The sequence below is a fragment of the Hippocampus bargibanti genome, linkage group LG07 (genome assembly GCF_051943395.1).
Source record: "Hippocampus bargibanti isolate YZ-2025 linkage group LG07, ASM5194339v1, whole genome shotgun sequence".
NCBI lineage: Eukaryota > Metazoa > Chordata > Actinopteri > Syngnathiformes > Syngnathidae > Hippocampus > Hippocampus bargibanti.
Genome location: NC_142740.1, coordinates 25,203,506 through 25,231,096, shown reverse-complemented (window position 1 = coordinate 25,231,096; position 27,591 = coordinate 25,203,506). Strand labels below are relative to the sequence as shown.

At 38.3% G+C, this 27,591-nt stretch overlaps 1 protein-coding gene and 1 long non-coding RNA gene across 6 annotated transcripts; one reads left to right on the top strand and one right to left on the bottom strand.

Annotated features, from left to right (window-relative positions):
• The first annotated feature begins 426 nt into the window (after window positions 1–426).
• Window positions 427–14,003, top strand: LOC148895907 (uncharacterized). 3 transcript variants are annotated; one of them, XR_016115576.1, is made up of 6 exons: window positions 427–633; window positions 1,075–1,128; window positions 7,221–7,329; window positions 9,963–10,180; window positions 13,162–13,262; window positions 13,864–14,003. It is a non-coding gene; the product is annotated as an uncharacterized LOC148895907 (long non-coding RNA). The 3 variants fall into 3 exon arrangements; XR_016115575.1 differs by lacking the exon at window positions 427–633 and adding an exon at window positions 640–864; XR_016115577.1 differs by lacking the exon at window positions 427–633 and adding an exon at window positions 640–864 and having other exon boundaries at window positions 7,221–7,416.
• On the bottom strand, window positions 4,602–26,913 carry gtpbp3 (GTP binding protein 3, mitochondrial). Of its 3 annotated transcripts, XM_089001102.1 has the most exons (11): window positions 26,662–26,913; window positions 25,471–25,739; window positions 25,192–25,278; window positions 23,446–23,528; window positions 22,631–22,750; window positions 21,587–21,659; window positions 19,691–19,834; window positions 13,945–14,110; window positions 9,935–10,065; window positions 8,829–9,015; window positions 4,602–7,387 (listed from the first exon to the last, which is right to left on the bottom strand). In XM_089001102.1, the coding sequence occupies exons 1-11, from the start codon at window positions 26,718–26,720 to the stop codon at window positions 7,156–7,158; spliced, it is 1,551 nt and encodes a 516-aa protein (XP_088857228.1). In that variant the 5' UTR covers window positions 26,721–26,913; the 3' UTR covers window positions 4,602–7,155. The 3 variants fall into 3 exon arrangements, with proteins under 3 accessions (XP_088857228.1, XP_088857229.1, XP_088857230.1); XM_089001103.1 differs by lacking the exon at window positions 26,662–26,913 and having other exon boundaries at window positions 25,192–25,268; window positions 25,459–25,723; XM_089001104.1 differs by lacking the exon at window positions 26,662–26,913 and having other exon boundaries at window positions 25,505–25,723.
• Between the last annotated feature and the right edge of the window lie 678 nt (window positions 26,914–27,591).

Here is a 27,591-nt window from a genome sequence, read left to right as displayed (position 1 = left end):
ATCAGTCCATATCTGTCAACCTGCGAGACAGTGAGCTTACTAACGGCTCGATTTGTCCTGACTTACTGAGAAAAACAACACATGTGTGTGTTATATTTCATTGCACAGTTTTGAGAACATAAATTCACATATAAACATTCATACTTTTAACAAGTTACATGTTTCTAGCAATAATCAAGCATGTTCTTTGTTGTAGAGAGCATTGTGGCTTTTTTTTTGTTGCTGTGGACAAATTGAATTTGTGTCCACACCAAAAAAGAATTGAAATGTGTGTTCTTACGATTTATAATGTTTATAAAACATATGAATGATATTACGGCGAGAAAAAAAAACACGGTAAAATGTTTATCTGATTTTGAAATTCCACTTGACCGGAACTTGTCTTCTCAGAACGTTTGTTTCTTGTCGAGACTTTTCGTGGCGATTTGTTTTCTCGGTCGTCGCTTTTTACGAGTGGCGATATTTGTTTAATTAACATTACTGCTATTATTTAATGCGAACGCTGAATCTAAAATACATCAAAATTATATTTAACACTTATTGTGTTTCCTGTACAAACTTTCTTGTATGTTGTACACATCTAAAAATGCGCAAGAATCGTACAGAACGGGGCAAAATACGGCCGGTTGACAGGTATGACAATTTTATTCAGTCGACCCCCGTTTTTCCTCTATATCTATATCATCTCTGTATCTATAGATATATCGATAGAAATATATAGATATCTCTCTCGCTCTCTCTCTGAGGGGAAAAAAATATATATTCTGTATATGTAACGGAGTCAGGCATTATGAGTACGTATTAAATTATGACGGAAGTGATGCAACGACGCACAGCTACCTGAGCTACCTGAGAAGGCTTGTGGTAAGTTCCATGTCACCGACAGTCTTGATTAACTCGCATTTTCATGATAATATCTGTCTTTGTTTTCCTTTTTGTACTGTGTGATATATGTAATTGGTTCGCTGATTCCTTCCGAGTCCAGATTACTATTTCTATCGTTATTTAATTGAAATTGTGTCGAGTGGAAGTTTCTCGCAGCTGAGTTGATCGTGCTTTTTTTCTGTTGCACAGTCATTTCCAAGACGAAACCCATGCGACTTCACCTTCTGCCATAATATTTTGCAGGTAATGGTTGTTTCATTTCGGTTTGACTTTATATCGTTGTTTGTGTCGTTTTTCATTTGGCCGTGAGTGTTAGTGGCATATCGTCGTTCGCTGCCACCACCGTTATCGTACGTTGCGCCGCCGTTTGCTCGGCATGTGATGCGTTCAGTGGCATCACGTGAATAATAGTGAACTTGTGTTGTATTTACCTTACCTGTAAATAATCACTATACGATCACACATGTTCATTCTGTTTTGTTATGTGCAATGCTTTGAAGCAGAGCTACATGGGAAGTCGCATGTCATTTCCAAGATGAAACCCATGCGACTTCATCTACTGTATCTCTTCTGATATACTGTGTTGCAACAATAAAAGAAAGAAAAAGACACATCCATGGGTCTGGTATTATTAAGACGGCAGGAACGTGGTGCTCAAGACAGTCACCGTTGTGACACCTATATATGTATGATTTTGGCATCCAAGAAAGCTAAACTTTCAGATAAAAAGTTGTCCATATCTTGAACGTTCAAAATCAAATGATTTACAAATCAGGGCAACTAAATCTATGGGTCTCGAGCCATATATGGCTGTTTTGATTTCATTTCTTGATTGGGCTGCAGTTGGCTCCAGGAGCAATTTTGATTGGATGATACTGGCCTATGTTGGCTGTTGCTGTGGGAACAGGTAAACGTCCCCTTTGTCGAATTAAATGTTGAAAAAAAAATAAAAGAGGAATATTGTACACTTTGGGAAGAATGGACCGAAGGATTGGCCTTTGTAGAGAGAACAGGTTCTGCGCTGTGTCTTATTTTATGGCTCTCTTAATCAAAAGGTTTCCTGACCCCTGCTCAAAATTGTCCCTTGGTGTGATTTTGAATGTTTTTGTGCCCTGTAATTTGTTTAATAACCAATTCAATTGCCCAAGGTCAGCTAGGATAGGCACCAGCACAAACTAGTGATGATAATCAGGATAGATAGAAGGAAGTGTTTTTTTAAATTAAAGGACAACCGACACCATTTTTTTTGTTTCCTTGCTGACATAAGAAAAACATTTTATAGCACCTAAAATACCCTAAACACGCAAGCTGACTCAGTGTCCCAAAACTACTTCAAAATGACCTTGGAAATGGCGAGTTTAAGAAGGTTCCGCCTCCTTGTTCGTGACGTCGCGCCAGGACGTCATGCCTTGCTCTAGAATCAATCAGAATCACAAAACCTTTATTCGTCCCACAATGGGGAAATTTGCAGAACAATGGCTTCAGATTTGGAGAAGATGCTTTCTTGTTACTCATCCAGTGATGAATATGATTCAAATAGTTCTGAAGAGGAAAGCATAAATGTTTGCAATCGATTAAAGAAGTCCTGTATCAATTTGAGCCGTCAGGATTCCAATGTAGCGTCCCAGAAAATGCACAAGATGGCGCCCAAGCTCCGTTGGAAATAGGCGTATTTGTCTGCTGGGAATTTGTGTTAACTCGTATCAACAGCAACACACGATTCACCATTGCGTTATTTATGTTTTTCTTCTAATTTGGCCATCAACACGACAAAACAAAATACCCAAAATGCATTGTGTGTCGCTTTCTCGGTCAGGGGCGTTCCAGACCTGACATCACGTCAGGCATCGTCATCAATTCGAAAACAAGACTTCCTGAATATTCAGCGCAAGTCTTAAAACGTAAAATATAGCTATATGCCATTGAATCTTTATAAAATGCGCTCAGTAGAAGTCATTTGAAGTGATTTTACAAATTATGGACACAACTTGTAAGGAGGCGTCGGTTGTCCTTTAGGGTATAAGTACACATTCTGATTTATTTGTAACATGAATCATTGTATGACTAAATAATCTAAAAATGTTTGTTCATCCATTCATTTTATTAATTCAGACACGTCTAAGGTAGACATGTTACAAGTCGACCGAAAAAGAGTCCATTTGAAAAGGGATGCATTGGACAGAATATCGCACCTTTAGTTTAACATGCCCCCGCAAAACCCCCTTCTGGTGTGGTAATTTATCAAGAACATGAAAAGGCTGACAAAGGAAATCGGGAAGAGGAAATTTCTGAGCATGGGGACTGGCAAGACAAAAAGACACAGAGACATGCATTTGTGTTGCCGTAAAAAGGGCAAATGTCGTCAGCGACCAACAAATGGGGAAGAAGGGTGACGAGTTCAACAAAGAAACATAAATATTTGATCAAGGTCAGATTGACAGGGAAACAAAAGCCACGGCATTCGACGCCTCAACAATGTTCCTGTCTCACAAACTGCAGGAGACCTGCGTCACTCATGCCTGCATATTTTGGGTACATTAATTTGGGGCTTGTGAATCATTGTGGAACAATTCACATCAGTGATATAGAATGCATATGAATGAGTGGACAACTATCGTACATCATGGGCAATAATCACATAATTAATGGAGCATCAGAGAGAACAGGTACACTTGACAAGTACAGTAAAGTCTCGTTATATCGATATCGGATATATTGATAGTCCCGGTTATATCGATACTATTTCTATGCACGCACTGAGAAAATTACATGCAAACAGGGTCGGATATATCGATAGTCCCGGTTATATCGATATTTTTTCGGACTCCCTTGAATATCGATATAACGAGACTTTACTGTATTTGCACAATAATGGAATTCTTTGGCTACCAATTACAATGGATCAGCCTATGGGAATTTGGTTACTGGAGCTCCCCCTCTGGCGAAAGTCGGTACTGTAGGTCCTGCTAGCACCTCCATTGAAATGAATGGGAAAATATCCTGGCCATTCAAATGACTGGGAAGGTACTGCCTACTGGAGCCAATCCATTTGTAAACTTGATGCAAATAGCTAGCAACCCAGCTAAACAGAACACAATTGATGAGGAACTAGATACAATATCGCAGAGAAAGCACCTACAAGGGATAATTCCTCAAGATGGTGAAAGAAGAAGGTTACGTTCCCCATCAAGTCTTTAATGCTGAGGAAACCTGCCACTCCATTCCATCAAGCCATCAACGACCACCGCAAAGGTAAATAAAATGACTTTATTATACAGTACTGTTTAATTCTGTAATTATCATCCCATAGCACATTTATTATACATAAAGAAGGTATATTTTGAGGCTTAGAAAATAAAGTAGAAAATTATGTTTTATGGGGACATGGGAACGGATTATTCTCATTTTAATGGTTTCCTATGGGAAATTAATTTTTGGGATACACACTTTTTGCCTTACTCTGTCTGGGAACCAATTAAGGTCGTAAGCCAAGGTATCACTGTATGGTTGATTGAAACGTCAATCTCCGGTCCAAAGACTTTGGGACTTTGAAAAAATGTGTCTCAGATTAAATCACACGGCACTAGAAAATCTGTTCTTGTTCCTGAAAATGGCTTTAACAGTAAATCTGCAACCAAATCCATTTCTTCTCCTTCAGTCATTGTGGGTTGAAAAAAACTGCTATTAAATCAACAAAATATATTTGCTTATACAGTGTGTGAGCTCTAGCTGTTCTATATACCTCCCAAGATGACAACGCTCTCCCTCACCGTGCGGAGTTTATCAGAGGCCACCTCCAGAATTTGGGAGTGGAGAAGGATGGAATGTCCAGAACTCCACCACGGTGAATACTTGTGAGATCATCTTGGCTTTTACCAATAAAGCTGAACAGATACAAAGGGTTGTTGAAGAATTGGATGGCATCCCAGTGTTGTGTGTGACCAACATGAAGACTTGAATGGAAGCGCCAGGCTCACAAGTGTGGATTTGTGTGCTTCTTCCACGCTCTTTGAAGGCTCTGTTGTGGCGGAACGTCAAGGCCTGCAAAGCCTTCTCTGCTGGCCTAAAAATGTCAGAATCACGGATTGGTGTTCATTATATTTTGTCCATGAATTCTCATTAAATAATTCCAAATTGTCTTTCAGCTTCCTTTCATTGCTTTTCACTTGTTGTGCTGCTTCCAGACTTGTGTTTTCATATTTAAGCATTTAACCAATCACATTTCAGCCATTATTTGTTACCGGGGTTAGAAATCTATCTGGACGCCTTCACATTCAGATCTGCAGGCCCTCGAGCATAAAAATCAATGTCAATGAAACTGTCGCTTTTACTAATGTCAATTTCAGTCGAATCAAATAGCAGATTTTAGAGGTCAAACAAAAAAAAATCAAAGAATATGTGGATGCAGCTGAAATCCAAACTGCTGCTCCAGGCCAGACTGTACATGCAAACATCCGTGCCAAGAGTGGTGACCTTGCATTGGTCAGTCAGGTGCTGCCGTTTTATTATCCTGCTCTAAATTTGGCTCGGTTGGACCCTGCGCGCCCATTATACACTTATCAAAAACCCAACACACCGTTTTCAAACTTTACTAAAGGCAGACAAAACAGTTATAATAATAATAATACATTTCATTTATAAGCGCCTTTCAAAACTCTCAAGGTCACTTTACAGTCACGGGATACGTTTTGCTGTGGGTGAACAGCGGCAGTCACACGCGCCCGCATTCACTCAACCTGGAAGTAACTCAAATAGATAGAAAGCTAGCTAGCTAGTCAATAGCTAGCTAGCTAGATAGCTAATAGGTACCTAGCGAGATAGCTGATAGCTAATAGATAGAAAATAAGGAGCAAATAGCTGGCTAGCTAGTGTAGCTAGCTTGATAATGAGCCAGATAGCTAATTGGGTAAACATAGTCGAAATACAGTATGTAACAATTGATGGTGGCCTGTTAGAACAATTTTTACCATTCGGATTGTTCAGATTTTTTTTTTTTTTTTTTTTGGGGGGGGGGGACTACTTTTAGTCGTACGAGGAGCCTTTAAGATAATAATAATAAAAATAATCATTTATAAGCGCCTTTCAAAACTCTCAAGGTCACTTTACAGTCACAGGATAGTTTTTTTCTGTGGGTGAGCAGCGGCAGCCACACGCGCCCGCATTCACTCAACCCAGAAGTAACTCAAATAGATAGAAAGCTAGCTAGCTAGTCAATAGCTAGATAGCTAATAGGTATCTAGCGAGATAGCTAGCGAGCCGGCGAGATAGCTGATAGCTAATAGATAGCAAATAAGGAGCAAATAGCTAGTGGAGCTAGCTTGATAACTAGCCAGATAGCTAATTTGGTAAACTTAGTAGAAATACAGTATGTAACAATTGATGGTGGCCTGTTAGAACAATTTTTACCATTCGGATTGTTCAGATTTTTTTTTTTTTTTGGGGGGGGGGACTACTTTTAGTCGTACGAGGAGCCTTTAAGATAATAATAATAAAAATAATCATTTATAAGCGCCTTTCAAAACTCTCAAGGTCACTTTACAGTCACAGGATAGTTTTTTTCTGTGGGTGAGCAGCGGCAGCCACACGCGCCCGCATTCACTCAACCCAGAAGTAACTCAAATAGATAGAAAGCTAGCTAGCTAGTCAATAGCTAGATAGCTAATAGGTATCTAGCGAGATAGCTAGCGAGCCGGCGAGATAGCTGATAGCTAATAGATAGCAAATAAGGAGCAAATAGCTAGTGGAGCTAGCTTGATAACTAGCCAGATAGCTAATTTGGTAAACTTAGTAGAAATACAGTATGTAACAATTGATGGTGGCCTGCTAGAACAATTTTTACCATTTGGATTGTTCAGATTTTGTTTTTTTTTGGGGGGGGGACTACTTTTAGTCGTACGAGGAGCCTTTATGATAATAATAATAATAATAACAATCATTTATAAGCGCCTTTCAAAACTCTCAAGGTCACTTTACAGTCACAGGATAGTTTTTTTCTGTGGGTGAGCAGCGGCAGCCACACGTGCCCGGAACTGAGTTGTACAAAGTGTGCGAGACATCATGTCAAATATTTCCACCCTAAAAAAAAAAAAACATTTGGGTGTCTTGGGAACCAATTGGAGGCTTTTGATGACACAAAGCTCGGCACAGTGCCAACGTTCTCTCATCAACGCTACTTTTCTTTTTACTGTGGGGCCATGCAAGATTACAGCTGAGCTCTCTGTGTGGTTTCTTGTTATGAAGACATTTTCATCGCGGACACCAGCAGGCCAACTATTTGCCAATGCAAAAGTCTTTGAAAATAATATCCAAAATCTCCTCTGGTCCGACTTTTCCAGTGATCCGGCCCAGGCTGGTGAGAGCCAAGCGAATGCCCTCCGCTGCCAGAGCGAGGTCGAGGTCGCGGTATCGCTGGTACTGATCCAGGGCCGTGACACAATGCTGCAGGTGGGACCTGTGGCGTGCTTGGGTCAGGGTCGGGGCACCAGACAAAGGGTCGCCACACCTAGACGGGAAGTTTGATACACTGAACTGGTGAAATATGGATTTTTCTTTTAAAAAGAATTCCTCTATATATAGCATGAGGGTTCCATTGTTTTATTTTTCCTTTTCCTTACTTATTTATCCCCTATGGGGACGAGAGCTAAATTGAAAGCACATTCTTCAACTCAAACAGTAATCTCTGTTGCTGTCATAAATAGTGTGTGTCGATTAACTCATTCACTGCCATTCATAAATTTATTTGGGAATTTAAAGTATGAGCGCCATTCCCGAATTTGTTCGGGTTTTGTTTTTTCTTGCTTTGGTGCTGATAAAGTCCTGGCCAGACCTCCGGCAATGTTTTCCCGTTCCACATGGGGGCAGCATTTCCCCCTTTCCCATGTTAGAGCTGTGTTAGAGTTTCAGCTGTTGCTACAGCACTATATAAATGTGTATATAACTTTTATATCACTATCACTGTATAAATGCCAGTAAGCTAGCTTACTGGCTAGCTATCTAGTTATTTAGCCAATTCTCTCTCTCTCTGTTAGCTAGCTAGCTACACACACACACACACACACACACACACACACACACACACACACACACACACACACACACACACACACACACACATTCATACAGTACATTAGTGGCGGGCCGTAAACATCACTCCTGGGCCTTTAATGGTGCTACGTCTGAATGTATGTATTGTATTTTGTACAGCCGCCTTCATTTCAAGATCATATAACTTCAGACCCATATAATTTAGTAATTAACTCTTTTTTTCCTGATGAAAGAAGAGAGTCTAAGGTTTCTTACATTGCATTGAATGTAATGCATTGCAATATTCTGTGGGTCCTGGAATTCGAGTGACAATGACAAAAACCCTGGTACGGGAGTGGACACATTTTTGCATGTGTGGCTGTGAATGAGAATGTGCAAAATTTAAAAGTCTGTGTCAAAAAAGCATTTATTTAGTTGGGTATATACCCTCATGTCGTATATTCAAAATACTGCATCATTTATCTGCACAATTATAACTGCGACATAAAACTTCAAAATTCTGACTGTCTTTGATGACGTTAATGCATCACTGACAAGTGCACTACTTTGCTTAATTTGGCGAGTTAACCTAGTGATTTACAAGGTGACAAAACACATTTTTTTTCCTTTTCCAAACAGCTTTGGCGAATCAATTTGGATGTGGGTGCGAATATGGATTATTTGTCATCGAAGTGTCCCCTGTGATTGGCTGGTAACTGGTTTCGTGGTGTCTCCCACCCACTGGATGTAGGACGTAGCATGCCTGCGACCCTTGTGAGGATAAAGCGGATCAGAAATTTGATTGGATAACCTGGATGGATGATTATGATTACTATTATTATTATTTTATTCAAAAGATGGCAATTTAGCTGAAAATAAGACAAGGACAAAATAAATTGTAGTCAATCTTGTGGACTCACAAAGTTTTGACTCTGCTATGCAGTGTCGTGAGGAAGTCTTGAAGTCCATCGCTAGTGTGACAGGACATCATACAGACAGGAGGAAGGCCAGAGATGCACCCCAAAATCAATTTCAGCACTTGTCGCTGTTCCTCAGGTAGCAAATCCACCTTGTTCAAGACCAGAAGGAACCTGTCTGATGGTAATTCTGGAATAAAAAAAAAAAAATAAGTCAATCCATTTTATTATTATTTTCGAACCCATATGATGCTATCACGTCAATTAAAATTAAAATTACACAATTACAAATTTTACATTTTACAATTTTACAATTAAAGTTAAAATTAAAATTACAGTTAGTTAGTTACAATTACAATTAAAATTTTACAATGACAATTTTACAATTTCAAGATTTCAATTACAATTTTACAATTACAATTTTAGAATTTTGCAATTACAATTTTAGAATTACAATTTTACAATTTTAAAATTACAATTTTACAATTACAGAATTACAATTTCACAATTAAAATTGTACCATTTTACAATTAAAATTGTATCATTTTACAATTAAAATGGTACCATTTTACAATTACAATTTTAAAATTAAAATTTTACAATTACAATTTTAGAATGTGACAATTACAATTTCACAATTACAATTTGACAATTACAATTTTAGAATTTGACAATTGCAATTTCACAATTTTACAATTAAAATTACAGAATCAAAATTACACAATGACACAATTAAAATTACACAATTTTACAATTAAAATTACAGAATCAAAATTACACAATGACACAATTAAATTTACACAATTCCACAATTAAAATTATACAATTACAAATAAGCCTCTATGTATTTTCGACAGCCACCCTAATTTCAAGCTCATATAACTCCAGACCCATATAATTTAGGAAATAACTTTTTCTGATGAAAGAAGAATGTCTAACGTTTCTAACGCTATATTGAACGTTGATGTAGTACTAAGACTCAATGTTCTGTGGGTCCTGGAATTCAAGTGACAATGACAAAAACCCTGGCACTGTAGTAGCCACATTTTTGCACATTGCTGGCAGTGAATGTGTTAAATAAATACAGTACAAGATACATTATTGAGTACCTGTATGTATCTGCTCCTGATTATGCAGGACATTATTGAGATGGTGCTGAAGAAAATCAGAAGCTTGCTTGATATCCGTGGATAGAAGAGAACAGTCCACGACCACCAGAGTCAAATCTGCTTGCTCAACTCTAAAGAAAAGAAATACATCAACAATTCAGCTGTCATTTGGGACTAAGTGGAGGCTCGGAGATCGTTTTCTGGAGCCGGTCGCTCACGTCGGAAGGATCACTGGCAAAATATTAGGTAAGCCCCTTCAATGCCTGTTTTTAAAACTCTGCAAAATGAACATTTTTATTCTTTAAATTTTTGACTTAGTATTAGTTGTCTTTATATTTGTGTGATTTTTAGTTATTTTTAGTTATTGTACAGGACGGAGTATTGGTCGAAGATATGGCAGTTTTTAACTGCCAATTGAAAATATGACATAGAGCGCCATTCCTGAATTTGCTCAGGTTTTGTTTTTTCATGCTTGGGTGCCGATAAAACACTGGCCGTGGCCTCTTGCAAGGTTTTTTCTTTTCCACAAGGGGCAGCATTTCCCCTTTTTTCCATGTTAGCACTTTGTTGCAGCTTCCGCTGTTGTTAAAGCGCTGTATAAACCAATATGTATGTATTGAATTGTATTTTGGATAGCCTCCGTCATTTCAAGCTCATATAACTTCAGACCCATATAATTTAGGAATTAACTCTTTTTTTCTAATAAAACAAGAGAGCCTAAGGTTTCTTACGCTGCTTTGAATGTTTATTTAGTCCTAAAACTCAATATTCTGTGGGTCCTGGAATTTAAAGGACAACCGACACCACTTTTTTGTTTCCTAATTGACATCAGAAAAAACATTTTATAGCATCTAAAATACCCAAAACATGCAGTATGATATTTTTAGTCAAATGCAAAACACCAATAAAAATGACTTAAAGTGTCTAAAAACGACTTCAATTTGAAACTGGAAGTGGCCTGTTTCAGGAGGTCCCGCCTCCTTATTCGTGACGTCACACCAAGATGTCTTGCCTTGCTCTAGAATCAAAACAATGGCTTCAGATTCGGAGAAGATGCTTTCTTGTTACTCATCCAGTTCTGAATATGATTCAAATAGTTCTGAAGGGGAAAGCATACATGTTTGCAATCGATTAAAGAATGTATTCCGTTGAAGTACCTGGGGGGGAATGTAGCACCCAAAAGAGGCCGAAGATGGCGACAAAGCTCTGTGGAAACGGGCTGATTTTTTTTCCTTAGAATTTTTGTCAACGAATATCAAATAGATGCTCGGTGCAACACACAGCGATTCACCATCGCATTATTTATGTATTTTCCTTCTTATTTCGCCATCAACACGAAGTTTTCTGACCAAACAAAGTACCGCAAAATGCATTGACGTGATGAAAGGACTGCTACAATGTGTCCTTTCTCGGTCAGGGGTGTTCCTTCCGTGACATGACGCGAGGACTCGTCACCAACTCAAAAACAAGACTTCCGGAATATTCAGCGCCAGTCTTAAAACGTAAAATACAGTAAAGTCTCGTTATATCGATATCGGTTATATCGATAGTACCGCTTATTACGATACTATTTTCATTTCCGTTGCACATTTCTAGTCTTTTTATGTATAATTAGTACCGTTTAGTACGATACCCGGTTATTACGATAATCCGGTTATTACGGTGCTCCTTTTCATCCCCCACCGGCCATTTTTGTTGTTTATATCGATATATCCGTCGCGCCATTGGTCAACTTGGTCACGTGTCTTGTTACGTGAGCCGCCATCGGTCGCGCCATTGGTCGACTTGGTCACATGAGCCGCCATCGGTCGCGCTATTGGTCAACTTGGTCACGTGTCTTGGTTACGTGTCACGCCATCAGTCGCGCCATTGGTTGACTTGGTCAGGTGACTTGGTTACGTGCCCAGCACCCGTGTAGCAGAGCCATTTTCATTTTCAGACGCTAGCTCGTGTGTAGCAGACGAGATTGAAGTGTTTGTGTTAAAAGGTAAAAATGGGAAGCAGAAGAAGATTGATGACTTTTTTAAATTGTATACATAATACAGTAAGATGTAAGCGTTGCAGTTTCCCTGTTGTGTTATGTACATGCCCACTGTAGTGTATATGAATGCAATCGTTTTTTGCAACAATGTTTCTTGTTTTGTCTGCTGAAGCGCGATGATTTTGAAAATTATTAACATTCCATACTGTGTATTAAAGGACAGCCGATGTCACTTTTTATTCAAATGCAAATAAAAATGACTTCACGCCAAGACGTCTTGCATTGCTTGTGAATCCAAACAATGGCTTCAGATTCGGATAATATGCTTTCTTGTTACACATCCAGTTATGAATATGTTTCAAATACACTGTAGTTCTGAAGATTAAAGCATACATGTTTACAATCATTAAAGAATTATATGTGCCATTTTGAGGCAACATTGGGGGAACATCTCTCACCCAGAAAAAAGGGAGCTAATGGCCAGCTCTGTTTCTTATATGGCGCTTGGCTGCCCTCTTTTGGCGGCTTTTGTTTAATGCAGTTCGGCGCAGGATCGGATATATCGATAGTCACGGTTATATCGATATTTTTTTGGACTCCCTTGAATATCGATATAACGAGACTTTACTGTATAGCCATACGTGGTGGAAACTTTGTAAAATATGCTCAGTAGAAGTCATTTGAAGCCATTTTACAAAGTATGGACACAACTTGTCCGGAGGCGTTGGTTGTCCTTTAAGTGACAATGACAAAAACCCTGGCACTGGAGTGGACAGATTTTTTTTTTTTGGGGGGGGGGGGGGGGGGCAAAACAACATAGCAACAATATATTTGGTTGCTTCTTTTAGCACTGGCAAGTATCAAGTCTGGTTTCATCCATCCCAAGAGAAGAGCGAGTAGCAGCAGCGGATGCTTCTACTTACCACCTCCTTCCTTGAGTGACCCGGGTCACAAGTGCCTGACCTGCTTCATGCACGCAAATGTTTTGATACAAGTCAAACAGCACACCTCTCCTCAACAGCAGCTCACCACTTGAACAATATGTTAAAAAATGGCACGAAAAAGCACATGACCAATTCGGTTTATTTGTCAGGCTGGTAGAAGAAAAAAAAAGGCCTCCTTCACTTGACAGCGGCCATAAATGATACCCTCATGTTGTCAATGTCATGTGTTATTTATCAGCCAATAAGTCACTTTTTATGGATTGAAATCTGCATTTTTAACACTGTCTTCCTTTCTATTTTAGGAAGGAAAGCAAAAATGAAAGAGAAAGGCTTTTTGTTTTGTTCCTGCAAACCTTGACAAAGCTTGAAGTGGCAGCCTCAACACTAACCGGGCAACTACGAGGTGAAGTGAAGCATTATCATTTCAATTATGTAGGCAAAACAGCTAAATCTGCTCCTAACAGAATTAAGACACGTTTAATTTCATATTTCATTTGTCATCGCAAAACACATTTTTTTTACTCCCTAGTAATGATAATAATGAGGAAAATTATCATGGTATTGATAATATAATATGTTGGATTAGCCTTTATTAGTCTCACGGTGGATAAATGTACATTTCACAGCAGAAAAGTGATGAAAGTAAGAGGAAAGGAAAAGAAGAAGTAGAATCGTTTGTGAATGTTCATCCCGCCATCTCTCTACCTGTCTAGCGAATGGCTTCTTCGTAGAAGAAGAAGAAGCAGAAGATTAGCAGTAGTAATAGCCATAGTAGTAGGGAAGTGGCTGTCAGTAAACGTCTCTCAACATGTCCATCCAAAAACATCACGGATGATATATTCATCAAGGAAAAAGGTACCTCTTCATTATGCAACCTCCTGTCAGTGTTTATCCACGTATTTATATCTTAGCGAGGAGCAATAAAACAATTTGTGTTGGGCACAGAGGCTTTACTATAGGGGTGATGACTAATTTCTTCCTTCCTTTGTTTTTCGACACATCAGGCATTGGTCGCACGGTGAATGCATGTCAGCGAATATGGACAAAAGGCCATGATGTGAAGTGTAACGTCAACAATGGACTACCTTTCACGAGCTCGACGGACCCCCTCTCTCTCCACCAGGTCCCGGCTGTCTCTGAGTCCGGCTGTGTCACTCAAGACAACAGGAAAGCCACCGATGTCCAGAGCCGTCTCCACCACATCTCTGGTGGTTCCGGCAATGGGGGACACGATTGCCGCAGGTCTCTGGCCTGGATTTGACAACATCAGTATAAAGCACGTGGTATTTCGAATGTATCCAAATTAAAGAGTCTTTATACTTTTTGTAACACATTTCAATAGGTAACATCTAAACATTTCGGTGGCTAATCTAATTGTAAACATACATTTATCAACAAAGATCACAATAAAAAAAGGAACATTTTACTGACACTTATTTGGTTCAATGTCAGCATTTATACTTTCTCAGCATGCTACATCTAGTCATTCAAATATTTTTAGGCCAGCAGAGAAGGCCCGTCTAAAATACTGTACGGGTTTTTTTTTTTAATTATACATTTTTCATTTCAAAAATTAATGTGTGTGTGCTTGTGCGCGTCTCTGCCCACCTCCAGCGAGCTCGGGAGCGTACATTTTGTCCTCTAAAGCTGATGGACAATGCTGACAGATGTTTGGCCGGTTCATAACACATTGTTTTCTTGTGTTCTGTGGTTGTGTTGACATACAAGGTTTACTCCAAAGGTGTGTCTTTTCCAGGTTTGCGTGGTCTTTTCATTTCCCATGTTACAAATTAAACACATTTTGTTTAGAGAATACGGATGTATTTGTTTGGCATATTGTATCCTTCACATGACATCGACTATCCGCAATGGAGTATTGTGTAGTCTCCTCACAATTTCCCATTACAATAATAACTTGGGTGTGTTTTTGGATGGCGTGGTCGAGTATGACAGGTCCCTGCTTTCATTGGGGGAGCAGTAGACTACTCCCTGAAGCTTTACTAGTAATCTGATTGCAGTAATCACACCATATGTAATCAGATTACAAGTAATCAGATAACAAGTAAATTGATGAGTTACCAGTTACCCTCACAACTTTAGTTCGCTGACAATGCACTTCAGATGAGGAGCAAAACATCCGTGGATGTTGGAATCAAATTACCTGTAATCAGATTACTTGTATTAATGATGATTGTAATCAGGTTACTCATATAGCTTCAGGGAGCAGTTTTCTGCTGCCCCAACTAAAGCAGTGACCAATCAGAGCAGAGGTCTGGCAGTTACCAGCACAACTTCAGTTTGCTGACAATGGTCTTCGGATGAGGAGTAAAAGATCCATAATTGTAATCTGATTATTTATAATTATTATTATTTATAATCAGATTACTTGTAATCAAAGTACTTGTAATCAGATTACTTGTAATCAGATTACATGTAATCCAAATACTTGTAATCCGATTACTTGTAATCGGATTTCTTGGAATCAGATTACATGTAATGCGATTACTTGTAATCGGATTTCGGATTACTTGTAATCCGTTTACAAATTGTAATCTGATTACTTGTATGATGATGATTGCAATCAGATTACTCATAGCTTCAAGGAGCAGTTTACTGCTCCCCCAACTAAAGCAGGGACAATCAGATCAGAGGTCTGGCTACAAGTAATCTGATTATTTATAATCTGATTACTTGTAATCACATTACTTGTAATCAGATTACTTGTAATCAAATTACTTTTAATCAGATTATTTGTAATCAGATTACTTGGAATCAAATTACTTGTAATCAGATTACAAGTAATCCGATTACAAATTGTAATCAGATTACTTGTAATCCGATTTCTTGTAATCAGATTACTAGTAATTAGATTACTTATAATAAGATTACTTGTCAGATTACTTGTATTAATGATGATTGCAATCAGATTACTCATATAGCTTCAAGGAGCAGTTTACTGCTCCCCTAACGACAGCAGGGACCAATAAGAGCAGAGGTCTGGCAGTTAACAGAACAACTTCAGTTTGGTAACAAAGATCTTCGGATGAGGAGTAAAATATCCATAATTGTAATCTGGTGATGAGTAATCGGATTACTTGTAATCAAATTACTTGTAATCGGATTACTTGTAATCAAATTACTTGTAATCAGATCATGTATAATCCGATTACTTGTAATCAGATTACATGTAATCAAATTACTTGTAATCAGATTACTTGTAATCGGATTTCGGATGACTTGTAATCCGATTACAAATTGTAATCTGATTACTTGTATGATGATGATTGCAATCAGATTACTCATAGCTTCAAGGAGCAGTTTACTGCTCCCCCAAGTAAAGCAGGGACAATCAGATCAGAGGTCTGGCTACAAGTAATCTGATTATTTATAATCTGATTACTTGTAATCACATTACTTGTAATCAGATTACTTGCAATCAAATTACTTGTAATCGGATTATTTGTAATCAGATTACTTGTAATCTGATTACAATGATTACAATTTGTAATCAGACTACTTGTAATCAAATTACCTGTAATCAGATTACGTGTAATTAGATTACTTGTAGTCAGATTACTTGTATTAATGATGATTGCAATCAGATTACTCATATAGCTTCAAGGAGCAGTTTACTGCTCCCCTAACTACAGCAGGGACCAATCAGAGCAGAGGTCTGGCAGTTAACAGATCAACTTCAGTTTGCTGACAAAACTCTTCGGATGAGGAGTAAAACATCCGTAATTGTAATCTGCTATGAGTAATCTGATTACTTGTAATCAAATTACTTGTAATCCGATTACTAGTAATCGGATTACTAGTAATCAGATTACTTGGAATCAGATTACTTGTAATCGGATTACAAGTAATCGGATTACAAGCAATCTGATTATTTATATAGCTTCAAGTAGTTTACTGCTCCCCCAACTAAAGCAGGGACCAATCAAATCAGAGGTCTGGCTCCGAGTAATCTGATTATTTATAATCTGATTACTTGTAATCACATTACATGTAATCAGATTACTTGTAATCACATTACTTGTAATCAAAATACTTGTAATCAGATTACATGTAATCAGATTATTTGTAATCTGATTACAAGTAATCCGATTACTATTTGTAATCAGATTACTTGTAATCCGATTTCTTGTAATCAGATTACTTGTAATCAGATTACTAGTAATTAGATTACTTATAATCAGATTACTTGTTGTCAGATTACTTGTATTAATGATGATTGCAATCAGATTACTCATATAGCTTCAAGGAGCAGTTTACTGCTCCCCTAACGACAGCAGGGACCAATAAGAGCAGAGGTCTGGCAGTTAACAGAACAACTTCAGTTTGGTGACAAAGATCTTCGGATGAGGAGTAAAATATCCATAATTGTAATCTGGTGATGAGTAATCGGATTACTTGTAATCAAATTACTTGTAATCGGATCATGTATAATCCGATTACTTGTAATCAAATTACTTGTAATCAGATTACATGTAATCAAATTACTTGTAATCAGATTACTTGTAATCGGATTTCGGATGACTTGTAATCCGATTACAAATTGTAATCTGATTACTTGTATGATGATGATTGCAATCAGATTACTCATAGCTTCAAGGAGCAGTTTACTGCTCCCCCAACTAAAGCAGGGACAATCAGATCAGAGGTCTGGCTACAAGTAATCTGATTATTTATAATCTGATTACTTGTAATCACATTACTTGTAATCAGATTACTTGTAATCAAATTACTTGTAATCGGATTATTTGTAATCGGATTACTTGTAATCTGATTACAATTTGTAATCAGATTACTTGTAATCAAATTACCTGTAATCAGATTACTTGTAATTAGATTACTTGTATTGATGATTGCAATCAGATTACTCATATAGCTTCAAGGAGCAGTTAACTGCTCCCCTAACTACAGCAGGGACCAATCAGAGCAGAGGTCTGGCAGTTAACAGATCAATTTCAGTTTGCTGACAAAGCTCTTCGGATGAGGAGTAAAACATCCGTAATTGTAATATGCTATGAGTAATCTGATTACTTGTAATCACATTACTGATAATCAGATTACTGGTAATCTGATTTTGGAATCAGATTACTTGTAATCGGATTACAAGTAATCTGATTACAAGCAATCTGATTATTTATATAGCTAAACTAAAGCAGGGACCAATCAGATCAGAGGTCTAGCTCCGAGTAATCTGATTATTTATAATCTGATTACTTGTAATCACATTACATGTAATCTGATTACATGTAATCAGATAACATGTAATCAGATTACTTGTAATCAAAGTACTTGTAATTACAGTACATGTAATCAGATTACATGTAATCAGATTATTTGTAATATGATTACAAGTAATCCGATTACAATTTGTAATCAGATTACATGTAATCAGATTACTTGTAATCAGATTACTGGTAATTAGATTACTTGTGATCGGATTTCGGATTACTTGTAATCCGATTACAAATTGTAATCTGATTACTTGTATGATGATGATTGCAATCAGATTACTCATAGCTTCAAGGAGCAGTTTACTGCTCCCCCAACTAAAGCAGGGACAATCAGATCAGAGGTCTGGCTACAAGTAATCTGATTATTTATAATCTGATTACTTGTAATCACATTACTTGTAATCAAATTACTTGTAATCTGATTACTTGTAATCAGGTTACTTGTGATCATGTTACTTGTAATCAGATTACTTGTAGTCAGATTGTATTATGATGATTGCAATCAGATTACTCATATATCTTTAGGGAGCAGTTTACTGCTCTCCTAACTAAAGCAGGGACCAATCAGAGCAGAGGTCTGGCAGTCACCAGCACAGATTTAGTTTGCTGAAAAACACTTCGGATGAGGAGTTAAAATCCGTAATTGTAATTTGAGTACTTGTAACCATATTACTTGTAATAAGATTACGTGTAATCTGATTACTTACTACGATGGCTTCAGGGAGTAGTCTACTGCAGAGATTTATCAGAGCAGAGGTCTGGCAGTTACCGGCATCACTTGAGTTCGCTGAGGAAGCTCTTCAAATGAGTGAAACATCCGTAATTGTAATCTGGCTACTAGTAATCTGATTAGTCATTATCCGATTACCCATAATCGGATTACTGTAATCTGGTAACTGTAATCGTATTACTGTAGTCAGATTACTATAATGAGATTACTTGTAATTTTATTACTTGTAATCTGATTACCGCAATCAGATTACTAGTATCGCTTCAGGGAGTAGTGTACTGCTCCCCGAACTAAAGCAGGGACCTATCAGAGCAGAGGTCTAGCAGAGTTACCAGAACAACTTTAGTTCTCTGATGAAGCTCTTCGGATGAGGAGTGAAACATTCGTAGTTCTAATCTGGCTACTCGTAATCCAATTACTTGTTGCCCATTATCTGGGCAACAGAGTGCAACAAAACGTAGCATGCATTTTGATATGTTGAATCCTCTGTTATTGTGTGGCAACTTTGTCCTCCTATCGAAACCATAATATAATAAAAAGATATTTATTTTCCTCCCACGTCTTTATCCATTTTGGAAAAATAAAAGAAAGAAATAAAGCAGCAGGGAGCCACTGCGTGTCTTGCCGACACCTCAATGTCTTAAAAAAGGACGACTGAGGATGACTGACTTCAGGCTTTCAAATGCCAGATGTTCAGTCTGTGTGACACTAACATTGTGTTTGCTCTGTTCACTACTGTACTGTTATGAATGAGGTTAATGCATGCTTTCTATGCAAATAATACGACAGCCAAGAGACTCTTCGTAGTGTCGTGGAAATGTTTTTTTTTTTCATATTTAATCATAGTCCCCTTACAGAGCGTGTTGAGGAGGCTGCTTTTCCCTGCATTTGTGGCTCCCGCGATGACCACCTGCACGCCACCGCGTAGCCGCTCGCCCCTCCTCTCATCCCTAAGATGTCGCACCATCACATCTTGCAGATCACGCACCATTCCATCCACTGGAAAGACAGGAACGGGAAATGATGTTGATTCAATTTTACCTTGAATTTCTGTGGTTTGAAGGAAAGACTTCCGCTGTCTGACGCGATTTGTCTAGACAAGTAGACAGTGGGTCAAGGTATTTGTTTTTTTTTCACGATGAGCAAAAGTTCAAATGCATAAATAAAGCACTTTTGATGTTCCCGAATTTCTACAAATTGAATTTTTTCTTTTTCTACAAAATGAAAAAGCTGACTACAACCTAAAACCCGTGAAAGAATGATAGTCTATGTATAGTACACATCATCCACATCCTTCGGGGAATATTTGTGTGTGGCAGTGGAAGGACAATGTGCCAGCTGGGCTTACTATTTTTGGGCTATCTATTATTATTTGCACCTCTGAGGCATGAGCCCACATTCCGTACCACCAAAACAAACAACAGTTCCCAGGCTATTTTCTGTTGAAACTTCACAACTTCTTAGGGGTAAAAAAAAAAAGTTCTGCCGATGCCAGACTGCAGGCGACAGACTCTTGGGAGGCATTCCTCTCACACGTGCGCACATGCACACATGGGAAACGAACACTGACAGCCATTGAACACAGTGGCAGTTTGGCTTTGAAGACAAGACAAATTCTTCCACTGTCTCCACTCCTCTTTTATTTTTCGCTTCCTAAAAGGAAACAGTTTTTTTTCTTCTTTCTTCACAGTTTGATGTCTATGGCTTCTCCCTGCGGTGGAGCAAAAGCACATGTTGGCCAGTTAATTATCCAAACAGGAAATCCAGGATGACATCTTTCCCCTATGGGAGTAAGAGAGCACGCACCACCCTGCACCTTCCTCTGAAAGCGCGGGGTGGACTGTCCCCATTTCTTTCTTTGTTCGTTTTGTTTTGACAGGAGTATATAGCAGTCGCGGGCCGTGCATGTCACTCCTAGGCCTTCAGTAGTGCTCCTTTTGAATCGATCCACTAGAGGGTGCCGTAGGCCTGGAAATAATTTGTGACTTGAAGAAACACTGTCATTAAACTGTTCAAATGTTTACTATGAACGTGTGGATTCATAATAACCTCCTAAAATTGCAATATTATTTGCTATTTTTGCTAGTTTCGGAGCTGTCCAACTTTTCTTAATGATGTCCATCTGTTCTTGAAAAGTTCATCTGGAAATTGGCTTTAACAGTATATCTGAAACCAAATCCATTTCTTCCCCTCCTTCAGCCATTGTGAGTTACCAAAACCGCCATTACATTAACGCAAAAATGTATTTACTTGTGCAGCGCGTTACCGATACAGTATGCTAGCTATGGCCAGTGTGCTTTTATTACCTAGTGGCGTGATACTAAGATTGGCTAGTAACTAACCAATCATGTGACTAGCCAATCATAATTTGCGAAACCTCTGACGTTTCCAGCGCCTTCCAGAAGGCCTTTGGTTGCCAACTCGGACTCTGATTGGTTAAACAACTGTTTCATCGACATTGATTTTTAGGGTCCAGGGCCAGCAGAAATGATTGTGAAAGCGTCCAGGAGGATGTTTAACCCTGGCAACAAATGATGGCTGAAATGTGATTGGTTAAATGCTTAAATACGAAATACATCTGGGAGCAGGAAAAACAGGGGAAAAGCAGTGAAAGTAAGTTGAAATAAAATTTGGAATTATTTAATCAGAATAAAAAAAAAATAGAATTCACATTAGTCTGTCTTAGATATTTTTTAGGCCAGCAGAAAAGGCCTTACAGGCCCTGACGGCCCACCACCGGTATATTCATACCTTGGTTTAAGACTCCATCCTCAATAAGCTCATCTTCACTGAAGTCTATGAAGGCTTCCACATGGGCAAGGCACTGAGACAGAAGAAGAGACGAGCATTGTTAAATATCTGTGGACGCCTGCCGCCTCGCATCAACATGGTCAAGCCTGTCGTGAATCAATCAGTGAATCGGAAAAAAAACAAACAAAAAAAAACCTACATTGGCATTTAAAGGACAACCAGCGTCTCCGGACAAGTTGTGTCCATAATTTGTAAAATGGCTTCAAGTGACTTCTACTGAGCGTATTTTACAAAGATTCCACCGCGTATAGCTATATTTTACGTTTTTAAGACTTCAAACTTTGTTGGGAAATAAATTCAGAATGTTTTTTTTTTCACAAGCAAATTACAAAATAAAATAATAAATAAACAGCAATGTCTAAAAGTCTCAGTTAATTACAGTAAAGTCTCGTTATATCGATATTCAAGGGAGTCCGAAAAAATATCGATATAACCGGGACTATCGATATATCCGACCCTGTTTGCATGTAATTTTCTCCGTGCGTGCATAGAAATAGTATCGATATAACCGGGACTATCGATATATCCGATATTGATATAACGAGACTTTACTGTATATAAGATAGCTTAATGTTTTTTTTTATAAAATTATAGAATTTGCATCAACAATCATCAGATTTTACACATGATGCCTTTCCAGCAGATCCTGTATTTTGTTTTTCTTCTTCTTTCTTTCCTTGTATCTTCATTTCATAACTTTGCTGCTGTGAAATGTAAAGTTTCCCACTGCGAGACTAATAAAGGTAAATCCAATCCAATCCAATCCAGAAAGTAAAAAAAATCCACATAAACTCATTGTGGAGAACTTCATCCTGGTGATAGCGGAGGTCAAAGGAGAGTGACCTGAATGGTTTGAGGAGATATGCAGTGAACTAACTGAAGTCACAACCGAGGAAGCTGTTTGACATAAAATGTCTCCTTTGTTGTTGTAACATTGCAGCAGAGGAGAGATTGATGACGGTGGGGTCAGTAAATCAAACGCACCCGTTTCAGGCTGTGACTCCAGTCCCGATAGAGATGGCCAAGTTCTCCTGACATTTGCCGAAGTGCCTGTCTCCTCTGGGCCTCTGTCTCAGCGTGGATCAGATCGCCGAGCCCCTCCACCTTCAAGAGGCATGACAATAGTGAACCAGTTAGGATGGATACACATCATCTACACTTTCAGACACAATCTTTGTCAACATCAAGATTTCAGAGCTTCCAAGGCCTTCTCTGCAGGCCTAAAATATCTGAATCACAGACTAATGTGAATTTTATTTGACCATGAATTCTTATTCAATAATTCCAAATTGTCTTTCAGCTTCCTTTCATTGCTTTTCCCCCGTTGTGCCGCTTCCAGATGTGTGTTTTTATATTTAAGCATTTAACCAATCAAATTTCAGTCATCATTTGTGACCAGGGTCAGAAATGTACCAGTATGCCTTCACAATCAGTTCTGCAGGCACTGGAGCATAAAAATTCATGTCAATGAAACAGTTGCTTTGACCAATCAGAGAGAGAAGCTAGCCAAAATTGCCTACATTTTTTCCATGTCGGAGAACTGGTCTTTGGCAGACAGCTGAGAGTTGAGTGTGGTTGTGGTTTGAGTGCTTTCAGCAGACATGCACACTGCGTTTTAGAGCGGAAATAATAGATTGATTGCTGAAAATTATTGGCATCATCTCATAAATTATCAAATTAATAAATATGACATTGTGGAAACATGAGATTGGATTTGTGTGCGACTTGGAATAACCTCAATGGTCTTGACTGATGAAAAATAGCCCTGAAAAAAAAATGCAGAATTCGATCTGCAGTACCTCCGTCAGGTCAAGTTTCCCAGCCTGAAAAGCTCTTCGTGTGAACTCCCCAGGTTCAGCAGGCCTGATTCCAGGCACACTTCCTGACAAATAAACACATATACTGGATTTAAAATAGAATCAGAATCATCTTTTTTGCCAAGTATGAATTTGTTTCTGGTACAACACGCTGCACTCGTATCATCATCAAAAAATTGCAAAGAGCCACTATACAGTTCCATTTGGGCTAAACAAGATTGGAAAAAAAGATGTACTTTGCGCACAAAAAAAGCATACACACGTATGCATACACATACAACATTTACAAAACATAAATGCAAGGTCACGTGTCAAGCAGGCTTTAGTGAAACTACTCTCCGAATAAGACTTTCCACAACTATTTCAAACTATGATCAAGGTAAAGAAAAACTGGCAGACTAAAACAATGGTCTATAAATGGAACAAACTATTGCACAATGCATGTTTTCGACCCTTTTAAATTCATGTCATGTGTTTAAAACAGCATATGAAAATATTTTGCCTTTTGTAGAAATGATTGCAATGTTTTGGTTTCAGAGTGGGGGGGGACAGACCAACGGTGCTCTCTAGAGGCACAAGGAAGCAAGTGCAACCATAAAATTTCCTTTTTTTTCCTGGTCAATTGTTTTTTTGGGTTAATTGCTTTTCTTGACAAGTAAAAAAGGAAATACAGTCGTATAGTTGCACTTGCTTCCTTGTCCCTTTAGAGAGCACCGTTGTATCAATTTGAGGCATGGTCTGTCCCCACTCTGTAGCCAAAACATTGTAATCCTTTCTACAAAATGAAAAATAATACTAATACTAATACAGTGAGACCTCAACTTACGAACTTAATTGGTTCCCAGACAGTGTGTAAGGCGAAAAGTGTGTATCTAAAAAAAATTCCCATAGGAAACCATTAAAATGTGAATAATCAGTTCCCGGGTTTCCATAAAATATACTTTTCAACTAAATAAGCCTTAAAACTACACACAACATACCTTATTCTATGTATAATAAACGTGCTATTGTATTGCAATGAAAGAAATACACTGCATTGGATCATAAAGTCACTTTATTTACATTTGTGATGGTCATTTATGGCTTGATGGAATGGCGTTGTAGGTTGAAGGTCAAAGGGAATTGCTGTTTGGAAAGAGAGGCGCATTACATGAGGACTGTAATTAAAGAAATAAACTGTGCTGTAAAATAAAGTTTTATTTACCTTTTTGATGGTCGTTGATGGCTTATGGAAGGAGAGTCACCTTCCATAAGGACTGTTGGTGCTGTTCGGTCGTGTGCTTCCGCCGAAGATCACTCCGCCAGCCGTGGTGGGTGTGTATTATGAAAATAGTGCTTATTATAAGGTTTAATTTTCATAAATTTGACGTTTGTAAGATGAAAAGTTTGTAAGTTGAGGTGTTTGTAAGTTGAGGTCTCACTGTAATACTAATACATTTAATTTCCAACATTTTTTCGTATACTGTTTTAAAGGAATTTAAAACGCTATATGAAAAAAAAACGCAATGTAGGTTACATTGCGTTTTTTTTTCATTTATAGACCATAGTTTTAGTCTGACAGTTTTCCTTTACCTTGATCATAGTTTTAAATAATAGTGGAACATTTAAAAACAAACTTATTCAGAAAGTAGTTCCACTAAAGGATAGAAATGCTTGTAATGGTACGACGTGGCTTCAGTTTATTTAAATATACAAAACAAGGGTGAAAAAAAAAAAAAAAAAACTAACCTAAAGCCTGAAGGACAGCAGCAGTAACAGCAGGACCTCCATGGATGTGGAACTCAACACTGTCCTCTCCTGTGAAACTGTGAGGAGCTGATTATATATATATAAAAAAGAACACCATAGTTAGAGCTTCATTTTCCAATATATTATAAGCACTATAGAAAATTCATAGACATAAAGTACTGTATCTCAGTGGATAAAAAACATTTGTAAAAAGTGGGATAAACCAACCCAAAGATGAATCAAAATCAAATGTGGAAGTAATATCACCGTTTTAAACACCTGGGAACCAGAGGACAAGCCCACGGTCCAGCACCTCTTTTGACTGAGGATGTTTGATGCTCCTTAACAATGCGCTGCGAGGAACAGGCAGGCTGCGCGCGAGGCCTGCCATGCATCTGAGGGCTGTAGCCGATGCGGGCCCACTAATCCGTACCACAGCAACTCCACATTTGCCGTGGCCTGATGATAATGCAAAGATAGTTTCAGCATCAATCAATGCGGGAGGGTTTCTTTCACAGGAGCTCCGGTGCCTGAAGAGTGGAATCCATCTGGTAGAAAGAATAACACACACACTGTAATTCAGTTCCATTAGAGAAATAGCCATAAGTTGTTAAAATTTGGGGAGGACTATAGAGCTGGTAAACTGCACCAGTAACTGTATTTATGATGACTTTATTTAATTCAAAGTTAAGCAATATAGACAAGTAAATAAATAAAGCACAGGAAAATGAATAATTCATACTTATAACATTTTTCTGTATTACTTGATACAGTGTAATGTAAAATATACATTTACAGCCGCATGGTGGACGTTCGTTTGCATGTCCGCCTCAAAGTGCATGAGTGCAGTTTTCGATTCAGGTGCTGGATTTGCGATGTGGAGTTCTCCCCATGCCTGCGTGTGTTTTCTCCAGGTACTTCAGTTCCCTTCCAAACATTTTGTAATCTGTTTTTCATCACGTGGGTCACTGGTTTACTGCAGCCTATTCCAGGTGTCTCTGAGCAGCAGGTGGGGTACACTTCGAAATAGTTGCCAGCAACACAGGGCTGAACACCAATCTGCTCTAACATTCACAATTAAGGGTCTGAAGCTCCGGTCCTTGAGGGATCCTGCTTGTTTCGATCTCTCCCTGCTGAAAAATACCTCATTCAAATGATCAGCTAATTCAGCGGTCATTTCAATTTGGTGTGTTGCATCAAGAAGAGTCATGCATATTTTTGGGACGTGGGAGGAGTACCCATAGAAAATTAACGCAATAATGGGGAGAACATGCAAACTCCACAAAGGAAGAACCTCGTCGCAATTGGACCCAGCAACCCCGCAGTGCGAGGCAGACGTGCGTACGAGTAAATAATAATAATACATTTTATTTCTAAGCGCCTTTCAAAACGCTCAAGGACACTATTATCTATTTCAGCTTCATCCCGCGACAGCAGTCAACGATAGAAATGTTGGCGTGAATTACAAACCTTTTCTTGAAATGGACTGATGCTGCCCTTACTCCACGATGGACAGACGATAGTAGCATCTTTTTTTATTACTAACACAAAACTTTTCAAATGCCGTGCACTTTATTCCACGACATTCTTACGTTTTGAAACTACGGCAGTGCATTTCATTTACAAGAAATTACCCGAAAGTAAACAATTTTTAAATGTTATGTATTGAAAAAACAAAAACTCGTGTTGACTCGATGTTTTCACAGCGAAGCTGCAGCTTCTGAGTCGATTATGATTGGGCAAGTCTCGTGGCAAACGTGAAGATAATTTGTTAAAAAAACGGTCAGTCAAAGCGCGTTCCGCCTTCTTTCCGTCATTAAATGCATTCCGTGCTGCTCGAGAGTCTCGTTCGTCGTACCGAAAGTACCGGTAATGCAAAAGAAAGAAAAACGAAATACACAAACAACGACACAAAATCTAAATTATTTGATTATTAATGTTTCCATTTTATTAAGCTATGTTTTCATGTGTTTGAATACGGTTATTGCAATTCATGTATTTACTTAGAAGGGGCCGAGAGCAGCAGAGATGCTCACCAGTATAAACAGCTAAATACATACATTTGACACTTTATAAAGCAACTATTGACACCATACAGGCAGTTCATTTGTAAGGTTAAAAACGAACATTTAAAAAGCAATGCATTTTATACTAATTGAATACATAAATAAACAATGAAAGTATTTTTGTGTTTTGTTTACTTCTAAATAAGACTGTTGTAACGCTCACATTATTTTAACATGCACCACAGAGTCGCAAGTATGAAAATCTCCCCATTTATGATTTCTGAAACTTAACATGTATGGATATATGATACAGGTAGTTTTGTTATGTTTTTGTACTGGTCCTGCTGGTGTCCTCAGATACGATCTGGACAACAACAAAATATGCAATGAAGCC

What these genes read in the sequence shown, in the direction of transcription:
- gtpbp3 (XM_089001102.1), bottom strand. Translation starts at nt 26,720, where the DNA reads ATGCTACTATCGTCTGTCCATCGTGGAGTAAGGGCAGCATCAGTCCAT. An exon ending in TCAGTCCATTTCAAGAAAAG is followed by an intron (nt 25,740 to 26,661) that starts GTTTGTAATTCA and finishes TCTTTCTACCAG; the next exon opens with ATGGATTCCACTCTTCAGGC. An exon ending in TCAGGAGCAGATACATACAG is followed by an intron (nt 9,016 to 9,934) that starts GTACTCAATAAT and finishes TTTTTATTCCAG; the next exon opens with AATTACCATCAGACAGGTTC.